Below are 13192 nucleotides of genomic sequence, written 5' to 3' on the forward strand. Positions count from 1 at the left end.
TAATAAAATTTTCACTAGCATTCCATTGACATTGGCTCTAGTTCGTTTGGCGCGTGCTGTTGCCACACGGTGTGGTTGGGCGTTGTTTTGCAATTTATAATTAACTGTGGGTGTTGTTTTTGTTGCCGCAAAGGAATTTTCATTGAGCACTTGAATATGAATTAGATAAAAGTAGAGACTGCATTTGCATATGGTCATATATATATAACACATAGATAAATAGCTATACACGTGTACATGCAATTTCTTTTACCATTTTTGGACTCTTCATATTTGAGTTTATTTAAAATGCGATGCAGGAAATGCACTACATATATATATACATGTATGTATATATATGAAATTGTTCTCCACTAAATAGTAAATTCAGGTCTTTTGGGAGTAGATTGCAATCGTTAAAGCAAGTAGGCAGCTGCTTTCACTTAACTTCAATATATTATAATGGTGGATAATTTCCCCAAGGACCACTTGCATGCTATAAGCTCACGTATTGTTAATATAAGTGAATGACATTAAAAGCTCTTTATAGCTGATAATTGGTTGCGATACTTCATTTAGAGCAAAAAACTTAAGTAAATAAAGATGATAACTTTCCACCTCGTCTTCTAACATACAGCTTCTGCAGCTGACTTCGGGTAAGCTTCTCAACTTTATAATATGACTCTGAAAGTGTAATGACCTATTAGAAATGCCACAACTTTGGAGAGTCTAGCTTCAGCGAGTAGTACGGAAGGAGCTCTCTGGATCTCACGCCATCGTCCTTGGGTCAAAAAGATCTTGCAAAAGCGCATGAACCGATGTTAGCTCACTGCTGGCCAAGTTTTTGCGAAGCCCGCTATTAGTATACTCAAGTCGAGGGGATCACTAAAAATTTTCTTTATACTGATAGTGGATCTATGGTAGGCATCCTTAACTATCACAGAACAGCACGGTTACTGAGAAAAACCCTGCAATAGCAATCAGAGAATATCTGGCAATGTACCACTATAGCAACCTTCCCATAAGCTAAGAGCTATCCGTAAAAGAGCATATTGCTGTATCCTTTAACGGCTTCTACGTATACGCAACTCACTTACAGACATCGTGGCAGAGAAAAAGCTCCCAGAGTTTGCTTTGGCGACCCCGTAGTCCAACATAGCCTTTATAAAGTCAAAGCGTGTAAGGAAATGGTCAAGTGCCATGGGTGGAGTGGACCTTAGGGCATCACAAAAGCTGGTAAGCGCTGCTCATTGAACGCTCTCGAACTTCCTTTCAAGTCTGTTTTAGGGCTCTTCATCATATAAAGACCCCATCATAGACTCGACTCTGGTGTCGTAGAGGCAGAGTAATACTTTCGGTAAAAAGCCACACCTTTTGCTAATGGCTCCACTGCAACACTATAAAGTAATGATTTCTTTGTTTTCTCCTCAATTTAGGCTTTCATTTAACCTTTTTACCTAGAATGATCTCTAAATACTTTATTGGATCTGCAGGTTGCAGGCAGATGCTTCCCACTCGTGGCAATGGAGCCTCCGGGATCTTATATATTCTAGTAAATAAAACCAGGTCAATTTCATTCAGGCCATCTCAGTTTTTTACGCGGCTGATATATCCTTTCGTCAGCTCTTTCATGGTACTCAAGAAAATTTCTCCCGGGAGCCACGATCTTTACATTTTTTCAGCAGGTCTCATCGGTACAGCCGAAGTTAACGTGTTTTTCTTTCGTTTTTTAATTTCAATTGTATTCGAGGTTCGGTCGTGAGCAATATAATATTATACATTAATATTAATATTAATATATAACGAATATAGGAAAAATATATATAAAATAGTTATTGTTATGTTTTATCTTTACATCAATTCAGCTTACGTATCTCCAAGCACATTTGAAATATTTCAAGGCAGATGTAATTCTAAGCTATAAAATTTCTAAGCGCTTAAAGCGCAATATCGCAGGTAATTACAATAAAGAAATATTTAATCAGCACAACTTATACGGCAGTGCCAACCCTAATATGCCGAGCGGGGCAACAACACACAATCGACAAGTGTGTCGTCACAACACTGTCGTGGGCGGGTCACAGCCATAAATGTGCCGCTGCCATGAATGGCCATTGACAAACGCTACCGATCGCTTGGCGAAATGAGAATGTAAATTAGAATTTAACAATAAATAAACATAAACAAGTTCGGTAATAGAAATCACAATAAACCACTTACAAGCATTCAATCTCACCGCCGCTCTATATGCATATTAAATAAATTCGCTTGGAAATTGAGCAGTAGGTTTGTTTAGAAATTTATTGGCGTATGTGCGAATGTGTGTTTGCTTTTGGGAAAATATTTACAAGCGCTGTCTATATTTGTAACACGAGCAAATTGCTTTTAAATCTGGTCGTGAGAGCTTTTATGACACTCGTGTGTATAGCCACAGTTACATACTACATATGAATTCTGGTTTCTTTTCTGGTTTGTTTTAGGTACATTTTGCTCTCGAAAATGGCAATGGCTACATAAAGTTACCCATTTGGTAATGTCTTTTAATTTGTCTAAAATTCGTATTTCCGCTCGGCTTCATAACAGACATTAGCTTTTTTTTGTAAATATACGATTTTGAGTTTTACGATGCCTAATTAGCCCTAAACATGTTGTTTTCTGTAGTTTTATGCTATGTCTTTTAAGATGAAGATGGATAAAATCTTTTAATGATTTTCAATGGAATTTTGGAAAAATAACTACATACCTCTAGCTTATTGGATTTATGGTATTTATGAAAGGACGCAGCTTAATATTTTTTTTTACTTGATTCTAAAAGTTAAATATATGAACTGAAAGAATCAGAATATATTTGCTATGTTTGAGATTACATACCGACCAACAGACTCAATCATGGTAAATTTTTGAGAAAATAGCTCCAGGAAAACGTAAAATATTTAATATAGATCTCGGTCTTTTAATAGTTTTATAGATTATAACCGCATAAGCCGTGTCAACGGCAGTAAAGAAGAAGAATAATAGTTCTATAGGTAGAAGCATTGAGTATTCCAAAAAACAAAAATCCTTATTTGAGTGCAATTTTTTCAGTGAGCCAAATGTGGGTAATATTTCCTTAAATTTCTCGTACATATCACAAGCCGAAGTCGAAAGTTGTCTTGGTGAAAAAGTAATTATTTACTTACTTAACAAGAGCGCTGGATTTGATCGCGGTTTCTAATCAGGTGAATTTCAAAAGCGTGAATCCCTAAAAATACTGGCTAAAACCGCCAACGGTCGGCAACTGCTGTGTGTTTTCGTGTGTTTTTGGATGACTTTTCCTGGGAAAAAACCATTTAGGGAAGTGAAAGTGTAGGGAAGATTGGACTTACGTACCAGAGATCTGCAAACGGATACACAATTTCGTGCACACTCGAACACTTACCCGAAACCGGCTTGTATTGCTTCTTTGAACGAGCAGAAGGATTGCTTGTTAGCGACTGTGCGCAGACGGAACGTGTTGAGCACAACACTCTGAGTGTCGTTCATACGTGTTTTGTTTGGGTTCGGGTGTTTTGCGGATCAATATATATTCGAGTATCCGAGTTTAGGCTCGAGTGTGCAAAGCATTTTTTGTTTATGTGTAATCGTCAGTACAGTTGATTAATTTGCTTTGTGAGTGTTAAGAATGTTATATGATACGTATTACATGATATTTATTGAAAATAATGGCCGAAAAAAAGAAGATTTTATGGTTGCCAAAATTGCGAATGGCAGTTACCGCTTGTCTGGTCTTATGTTATGGTTATGCAAATATATTTTTAATTTTAAAATGCGTCATTCCTTTGATACATGCATACATACAGTTTAAATGCTGTTATTTCAATAATATTGACTGTTAAAGTGTATACAACATTAATAATTTCTCATCATTTTTGCTCAGAAAAATTTGATACATTTCTTCTACACCCGTGTTCTGTCCGAGTATCCTTGGCAATAGTTGAACATATTTCGGGTTAGCTGCGGGTGTCGAGTGGTTGGACACTCGCTTGTGATCGTTTTGAAGAGAGTATGATCAAACACTCTCGAACACTCAGAAAGCAGCTGCCGGGTTGTGCCACTCGATCGAACCCATTGCTGCCGAGTGTGGGTGCTCGCTCGTGCTCGATTTTTTAATGAGGGTGATCGAACAGGTTCGAACATACCCAATGCAGCTCTCTGTTACGTACTATATATTATCCCAAATTTATACAGAAATTTGATCTTATTGTTCAAAAAAATACGCCTCACGCACGAATTTTTTTATTTGCAGGGATTTGGGATTAATACATCTCATGCCTTAGTCACCAAACCAAGTTCCAGAAGTATCCCGATGATTTTTGGCGTTACGGCCTATTGAGATCTTCCAACATAGCGTGCATTATTTTAGCAGTGACGAGACGAAATTCAGAAGAACAATGTGCTCTTAAAACAACCCCTGAGCTTGATTGTGTGCCTGGCTACAACGTTTGGAAACTGTAAAACCGATGAGATTTCAAGAAATGGCCTTGCTATCTAAATCCCATCAGAATGGAAACGAGCAGGTGGTACTCTGCCTTCGTGTACTCGCGGACGCTGATTTATGTCCTTGGCACGAGCTCAGTAAGCATTGGTCAACAATCAATATTTGTCGATTCGTGAAAGCCTATTAGTCCAGTCATTAAGCTTAAATTAGGTAAGAATCTCGGAATTCGATATCTTCTTGGTCCTTCCAACGGAGTGGAGGTCTTCCTCTTCCTCTGCTTCCCCGGCGGGTGCTACGTCGAATACTTTCAGAGAGCTGGAATGTTTTCATCCATTCAGACGACATGAGCTAGCCAGGATAGCCGCTGTTTCTTAATTCGCTGAACTACATATTTCAATGCCGTTGTATATCTCGCACAACTCATTGTACCATCGATTGCGATATTCGCCGTTGCCAACGCGCAAAGGACCATAAATCTTCCGCAGAACTTTTCTCATCGAAAACTCGCAACGTCGACTCGTCGGTTGTTGTTCATCGTCCAAGCCTCTGCAACCCATATAGCAGGATGGGGAATTATGAGCGACTTATACAGTTTGGCTTTGTTCGCCGAGAGAGGACTTTACTTTTCAATTGCCTACTCAGTCCGAAGTAGTACCTTGTTGACAAGAGTAATCCTGCGTTGGATTTCCAGGCTGACATTGTTGGTGGTGTTAATGCTGGTTCCTAAATAGACGAAGGTATCTACAACTTCAAAGTTATGACTGTCAACAGTGACGTGGGGGCCAAGTCGCTAGTGCGACGACTGTTTTGTTTGATGACAGGAGATATTTCGGTCTTGCCCCCGTGCACTGCCAGACCCATTTGCGTTGCTTCCTTGTCAGTCTGGAGAAAGCAGAACTAACGGCGCGGGTGTTAAGACCGATATCAATATCATCGGCATACGCCAGCAGCTGTACACTCTTATAAAAGATTGTACCTGCTCGATTCAGTTCTGCAGCTCTAATAATTTTCTCCAGCAGCAGATTGAAAAAAATCGCACGATAGGGAGTCGCCTTGTCTGAAACCTCGTTTTGTATCGAACGGCTCGGAGAGGTCCTTCCACGATACTGACGAGGCCTTTTCGTGTTGCTCAACGTCAGTTTACACAGCCCGTATTAGTTTTGCGGGGATACCAAATTCAGACATCGCGGCATAGATGCAGCTCCTTTTCGTGCTGTCGAAAGCAGCTTTGAAATCGACGAATAGGTGGTGAGCGTCGATTCTCCTTTCACGGGTCTTTTCCAAGACTTGGCTCATGGTGAATATCTGGTCGGTTGTTGATTTACCAGGTCTGAAGCCACACTGATAAGGTCCAATCAGTTTGTTGACGATAGAATCTTGTACGCGATGTTGAGGAGGCTTATCCCACGGTAGTTGGCGCAGATTGTGGGGTCTCCTTTTTTATGGATTGGGCATAGTACACTTAAATTCCAATCGTTGGGCATGCTTTCATCCGACCATATTTTGCAAAGAAGCTGATGCATGCTCCTTATCAGTTCTTCGTCGCCGTGTTTGAATAGCTCGGCCGGCAATCCATCGGCCCCTGCCGCTTTGTTGAATTCAATATACCCATTTATATATTTGTAAATATTTGTATATTGACACCCTTAAGTACGATGTACCTACCATATATAGGTTTTGAGACAACTTCAGGGTGTCAATATACAAGTATTTACAGGCATATAAATGGGTATATTGAATTCCGAGGAGAACTTACTATAATGACTGGACCATATGGGCCAGAATGAAATGCAAAAGGTCCATGAAAGTACTAGCAATGTCCTAACTGGACATTGTCCCTTTGGCACTCACGTAGTGAGGCTAAAAAGAAGAAAAGGAGGAAGATGAGATTCACACATCTACACACTTTCAATTTCACTGTCTAGCTTTTGTCAGATTAAAGGTTGAAGCATCTTGGTTAGCCATATATTAACGTACGTGGCGACTTGGCTTGAGTAGATTTTAGTCGTCTCAATAGACTTGCGGCTGGCTCTATGCGCTTTATAACGGGCGATCCCCCTAGAGCTGCTCTTTTCAATAGTCTTTTTTTTTGGCATCACGAGGTGAGTCGTATCAAGCTGTCATTTTATTTTTGTTGTTTGAGGCCCATTTTTGGATCAGTGGGTATATAAACAGCAAAATTGCCGCTCTTAGGACGAAGAGCGACCTGAAGAGCTTCAAGAGCTGTAATTTCATACAGAAAAAAAAAACGGTTTGGTGTGGTTTGTAAGCCGATGGACCAGCGATTCAAAAAAAAAAATGCCGTTGAGAACGTATTGTCATTGGCGACCGTTATCGCGCCACGACAACTGAATTTTTGATGCCTGGTTCCAACAATACGACCGCACTTCCCACACTTGGCATCAATCAAAGTGTTTATTGAAAGAACACTTCGTTGAGCAGATAATTTCACGTTTTGGGCCGGTCGATTGGCCACAAAAATCTTGTGACATCACACTGTTAGACTTCTTCCTGTGAGAATATGTGAAGACTAAAGTCTAGGCGCTTCAATTTAGGCCTTAGAGCAAAACATCATGCATGTCATTCGCCAATTACTAGTTGAAATGCTTGAACGACTCATCGAAAATGGGATTCAACGGCTGAGAGATAATTTTCAAAAAAGAAATGCCTAAGAATGTTCTTTAGAATGATAATTAAGATTCCCCACTAAATTTAAAGTTTTTGTGTTATTTCTTTAAATAAGTAGTGGACCTCGAAATGCATCACTCTTTAAATAAAAGTTGTTTTTTCAAATCCGTTTCCAGAAGGAAACGACGGAGATCCTATGATTCGATTTAACAACCCGCTTGTATGTTCGTTTATCCGCCTGTCTGTATAAACGCGAATTAAACTTAAGTTTTTGATATATCATTCTAAAATTTGGCACATGCCTTTTTTTCTTTGTGAAACTTTTCATTTGTCGGAACAGCTGACATCGAACTGCCACAGCATATATAGCATAAATGTTACATTTGACGAGATCTTGAAGAAATTTGAAGTGGATTATTGTCTACGGCAATGGTTAAATCACCGAAGGAATTGTTTAGATCGGATCACTTTAGTATATATTTAGTATATAGCTATCATACAAATCAATATCTTATAAGGAAGCTTTAGTATTGTGTAGTGCATTGGAGCTTTGGTGCAACCGAAGTTAAAGTTTTTTCTTGGTTTTAACTAAATGTATCTTCATAATTCAATAAAAAAAACCAAAAAACAAAAAATATTTTTCTAAAACTTTTTATTTTTTTTTTATAAAAATATTATAACTACCTCGCCTGTATGAAATACTACAACCCGATCGAAAGTAACAAAAATTATTAAAAATATATTGTTTTAAAATAACCTTAGCAAAGGCACAGCAACTTAATTTACGCGCATTTAATTGACATTGAAATAAAAAGCGAACACCAATTATACACACACACATACACACAGGTAGAGAGCTTTACAAACAGCGAAGACCGCACAGCTTCAGCTATTACACAGATAATTGCACGGTGATATGTCTATAAAAGCTTGGGCCCAACCTAAGCTGAGTTTATTTGCACAGCGCGGAAATCGTGTTCGGACGTAGTCAGCCGTATCCCCGGGAGCCGGAGTGAGCAAACGCCATCGAGCGTGAAATTATCGACAGTGAAAAGTGTGGAATTTGTTTCAATTAAACTGAAAAGAAAAACTCTAAGAAAGAAGCACAGTTTAAAAAGAACATTCAGAGCAACAAGTAGACAAGCAATAGTGCAAAAGATTTACTCCTAGTCAAAGGAAGGACAAAAAAAAACAGTTATCCTTTATACACATCCTTGTGCTGTGTTTAGTGCGAAATAAATCGAAAAAAATTTGCTACTTTTTCTGCCTAAGCTATGGCCGTTGTACCGTCGTCTACAAATCTCAACGATTGGGATTATTGGGATTATCGGCGACGCCTTTGGCGTGACTTGGATCTTGTCGACTGGGACCTGCCGTACTGGAAGCGTTTGGCACGCTTCAACTCCTCACCCGATCTGAGTCGTGTGATTGTGGGCAAGGATGGCTTTGAAGCGAATGTCGATGTGCATCCTTTCAATCCTTACGAAGTTCAGGTGAAGACTGTGGGCGACACCGTGGTGGTGGAGGCGAAACACGACAAGCGGCGAGACGGTGACAACTATGTGGGACGACATATAGTGAAACGTTTCGTCCTGCCACGTGGCTTCTATCCGAACGATGTGCGTTCAGAACTCTCCTCGGATGGCATCTTGACCATTAAATGCCCACCGCCAGCGCAGGTCGAACGCAGTGTCTATGTGCGACAGGTGGGCTTGCCGTACTTGAGCATTAAGAACTGATGTGCAGCTAAGTGAAGACGAAAGGATGTTTCTGTAACTCGCAGTTGTTGTAATTAACACTAGCAAACGAAAATTCGCTCTTTTTCTTGCAAATTTTGTGGTTGTGTTCACGGAAATTGCGAAAAAAATCCGTTGAAAGCAAGAGCTGTTGTTAATCTTTCTTATTGTATGTGCTGGTATTTATATATACGTAAATATGTATAAGTAATCGTATGTATGTATGTGTTATAAGCTGGCGCACTACTAAATTGCGAAGAGTTCTTTGTTGACTTTTACTTTTTTTATTTTCTTGCGAATTAAAAATCACTATTATTACTTTAAGTATTTGTTGTAATACAACAACACGAAAGCACTCGATTTATTTGCCATTTCTCGACATTTTTGTAATTAACAAATGCAAAATAATAATGAATGTAATTGTAGTTAAATAAAATTAATGTTTCTGAAACACCCAAAGGCACTATTATTCAAGAAGGTTCTTCAAAAGGTAAGAAGACACTTTAATAATAAAAGAACGCATAGTTAGTATCGTAAAATATAATATTGTAACTCGAGATTCATTAATTCTTTTATTAAAGACTTTTAATATTTGTTCCAGCAAGCGATTTTCTCAGCGTCTGTTTTCAATTTATATGTGTAGAGCACAGTAACATTCTTAAGGAATGTGTAACTTAAAGAAAAAGAAGATTTTTAGTGGTTAAAGAAAATACTATATCCATATTTTCCAAGACAAATTTAGATAGTTAAACGCGATCTCCGACACCGCTAAAGGAGGTCTCCACTGCTAGAATGTTTCTGACTATTGTCGAGGAGTAAATCCAAATAAAAACAAAAATAAAACCTGCAAACCTTAACTTCGATTGCACCGACGCTATAATATTCTTCATAAATACAAAGATTTCCTAAAAGAACTGTGATCACTTAGTTCGTATGGGAGCTGTATGCTGTAGTGATTTGACCTCAACAATTTTCTCAGAAATTGCGTCTTGACCACGAGCAATAACCCAAATCGAATTACACAAAGATATCTCGTCAATTGAAAAAGACTTCCATTCAATCAATTGATTCTAATCGTCCAGTTTGTATGGCTTTATGGTGGTCCGATATAAACGGTTTCTACATAAAAGCAATTTTTTGAAGAGAAAAGAATATAAGGAAAATTTCAAAATGATAACTCAAAAACTGGGGGTCTATTATAGGTATATACTGACAGACGGATGAACGGACACCAGCAGAAGTTAGATTTTTGATCAGCTCAAGAAATCGGTATTTCATTATATGGAGAACTATATATAGAATATCAGAAAAAATTTGTTCAATTACTCAAAGAAAATTTAAAAAATGTAGTTCTGAGAAAATGCATTAAACGATAAAGGATCGAGGTAAGAAGTAATATTTTAGAAGGCTAAAACTGAAAAACTATTAGAAATATTATTTTAAAAATTTTATATGTGCCTCTTAAAACTTTATCATTGATATTTCTAATTTTATGTTTTCTTTAATGTTGAAAATGTGCCGTTTTTGCGAGGGAAGATCTTAACTTCCATGCTTGTAGAAAACTTTTATAGAATTTAGGGTATTATATTTAATCGCGTTATTTTGAAATTCTAATATGAAAGATAACAAACCAGAGTTTTTAATCTACCTTCCCTATATATGGTCAACGTGGTGCGGCGTATAATAATTCAGCGCATTGGCCAGAATAGAAGAAGACTCTAAAATACACAACTCGATACAATTCCCTGGTGTCTAATAAAAAGGACGATCCAAACACAGATGGAAAGATCTAACGTATGCACATCTAGTGAAACTTGAAATCTCTAACTAAATCCGATGTCTGCAATGAAATTGATTTGTTGTTCTGCCGCATTTGTCGCAATCTGGATTTGTTACCATCAATCTAGGATTACTTCAAATTAAGTGGACAGTAATGAAGAAAATGTGCTTTGTCGTCAGACAAAATTAAGAATGTATACGTGTCCAACCAAAAAAACAAAAATCAAATGAATACGGCTGCTATATATATTTCTGGCCTAATAATGAAAATAGGAATATTTATCAACGAAAATGGTTTTATTGTTTTTCAAAATATTCTCCATCAAGATTTATACACTTTTGCATGCGCTCAAACCAATTTTCGAAGCACTTTTTCCACTCCGATTGAGACACCTCCAAAACATGGTTTTTGAATGCTTCAACAGCATCTTCTGGCGACGAAAATCGTTGACCACGCATTATTTTCTTGATGTGTGGGAATAAAAAGAAGTCATTGGGTGCCAAGTCAGGGCTGTACGGCGGATGACCCATCAATTCGACGTTTTGGCCGGTCAAAAAGGCACTGGTTTGAGCCGATGTGTGAGAGCTCGCATTGTCATGGTGCACAATGATTCGTCTTCTCTTGTTCGTTTTTCGAATTTCTCCGAAGACTTCAGTCCTACGTTGCTCAAGCGGAACAGTCGCCACATGACCAGTTTTGCCGAAGAAACAGGCGACCATTTGCTTCGAAGTGCTTCTTCCACGAGCAACTTTCGTTGGATTTGGCTCGTCTTGGAAGACCCACACGGTCGATTGCTGTTTTGTTTCGGGCTCATACGCATAGATCCATGATTTGTCACCTGATCTTATGAACGTCTTTTGAAGCACCGCGATCGTATTTTTTCAGCATTTCTTTACACCAATCCACACAAGCCTTTTTTTGAGCGATTGTCAAATTGTGTGGGATCCAACGAGAACAACCCTTTTTTACGGCCAGGTGTTCATGCAATATCGAATGTATGCTGGTGGGAGAAATGCATAGGCATGCCTCTATCTGAAGGTATGTTACATGACGGTCTTGCATTATCAGTTCACGTACGACATCGATGTTTTCTGGCACAACGGCTGTTTTTGGACGACCTTCACGGAATTCGTCTTTGAGCGAGCGTCGGCCACGATTGAATTCGTTGTAACAATTTTTCACAGTGCTATAGGATGGTGCTTCATAGCCATACAAAGATTTTAGTTCATCGATGCACTCTTGTCGTGATAATCCACGTCGAAAGTTGTGAAAAATGATCGCACGAAAATGTTCACGAGTTAATTCCATTTTTTGGCCGAGATGAATTTTTTAATTCCCTGTAAATAAAACAATTCACGATTAAATGACAAAACGTTCTGAGTGATGTTATGCTAAAAAATGTCAAACTTTCCAAGATGTTAAGAAACATATTATTGCTGGCGATGAGTCTTGGATCTATTCTTACGACCCGAAAATAGACAATCAATTCAAAATCTTCAATTATCGAAGTGCGGTGCACTCTGAAATGCTTCCCACCGGCCAAACTGTCGGCAAGGAATACTACTTGAGTGTTATGCGCCGTTTGCGTGAAGCTATTCGTAAAAAGAAGACACAATTATGGTTCGACAACTAGTAGGTTTTTCAACAGGAGAATGCACCATCTCATACTGCATTGATTCTTCGTGAGTTTCTCGCCATATTTTGAAGGAAAAAACCAATATCGTTCCGCAACCACCTCATTCGCCTGATTTAGCTCCGTGTCACTTTTGGAGAGTCAATTGAAGGCATTAAACGTGAATCGCTACGCGCATTGAAGGAAATTGACTTTAACAACTGTTTGGAGGATTCGAGAAAACGTTGCCACAAGTGTAAAGCTACGTATATTTGGATGACTTAATTAAGAATTTTAAAATTATGGAAAAAGTCTTACTATTTTTTGCTCATAGTTGCATGCCATTTAACCTTACCGACGGCCCTTCAGAGGACTAAAATCCAGACTGTGGACTGAAAAATACATACAGAGCCACAATGATTGGTAGATGACCCATAACTATCCAAAATGGGGAACAGTAGGCAAACTATATAGCAAAATTCAGAAGATGAAAGAGTGCAGTTGTGGTGACAAACAAACTTTGGTATAGATGAATGGGTGTGGCTATCATTTTTAGCAGCTAAATCGGATAAAGTTTATGTATCAAAGGTATGAATATTAGAGACAGACTTTCTTTTCTTGCAGCTATTTAAAATCGGATTTATGGCGCATATTAAGAACAGGAAGCAATTAAGATTTTATTTTTTCCTACTAAGATAAAAAGAAATCGTGTGACTATAAAATACTTTTCTTAAAAAGGTAACATATCAGATAGCGTAAATGCAAAAAAGTGTGAAATGCGAAATTGAAATAAAAGTAAGCCTTGAAAATCCATTTTACCTCTGAACGCACACCAACAAATATTCCGGTAGAAAATGTTTAGATAATAGCTCCTACTAAGTTAAATAGTTTCATTCAAACGAACGCGATCGAGAGTGTTTTCATTCATGTCGTAAATTTCGCAAATTGCGCTTTCAACTTGAATGGTTCTAAATTGAGTC

At 38.3% G+C, this 13192-nt stretch overlaps 1 protein-coding gene across 1 annotated transcript; it reads left to right on the plus strand.

Annotated features, from left to right (window-relative positions):
* The first annotated feature begins 8019 nt into the window (after positions 1 to 8019).
* Positions 8020 to 9273, plus strand: LOC105229031 (heat shock protein 27). Its single transcript, XM_011209083.4, has one exon. It carries the CDS (start codon positions 8359 to 8361, stop codon positions 8821 to 8823), a length of 465 nt encoding a protein of 154 aa, XP_011207385.2. The 5' UTR covers positions 8020 to 8358; the 3' UTR covers positions 8824 to 9273.
* The last annotated feature ends 3919 nt before the right edge of the window (positions 9274 to 13192 follow it).

The sequence above is a fragment of the Bactrocera dorsalis genome, chromosome 5 (genome assembly GCF_023373825.1).
Source record: "Bactrocera dorsalis isolate Fly_Bdor chromosome 5, ASM2337382v1, whole genome shotgun sequence".
NCBI classification, from domain to species: Eukaryota; Metazoa; Arthropoda; class Insecta; order Diptera; family Tephritidae; genus Bactrocera; species Bactrocera dorsalis.

Bases quoted from the DNA above. Each gene is read 5' to 3' on its own strand.
- LOC105229031 (XM_011209083.4), top strand. From the start codon at position 8,359: ATGGCCGTTGTACCGTCGTCTACAAATCTCAACGATTGGGATTATTGG.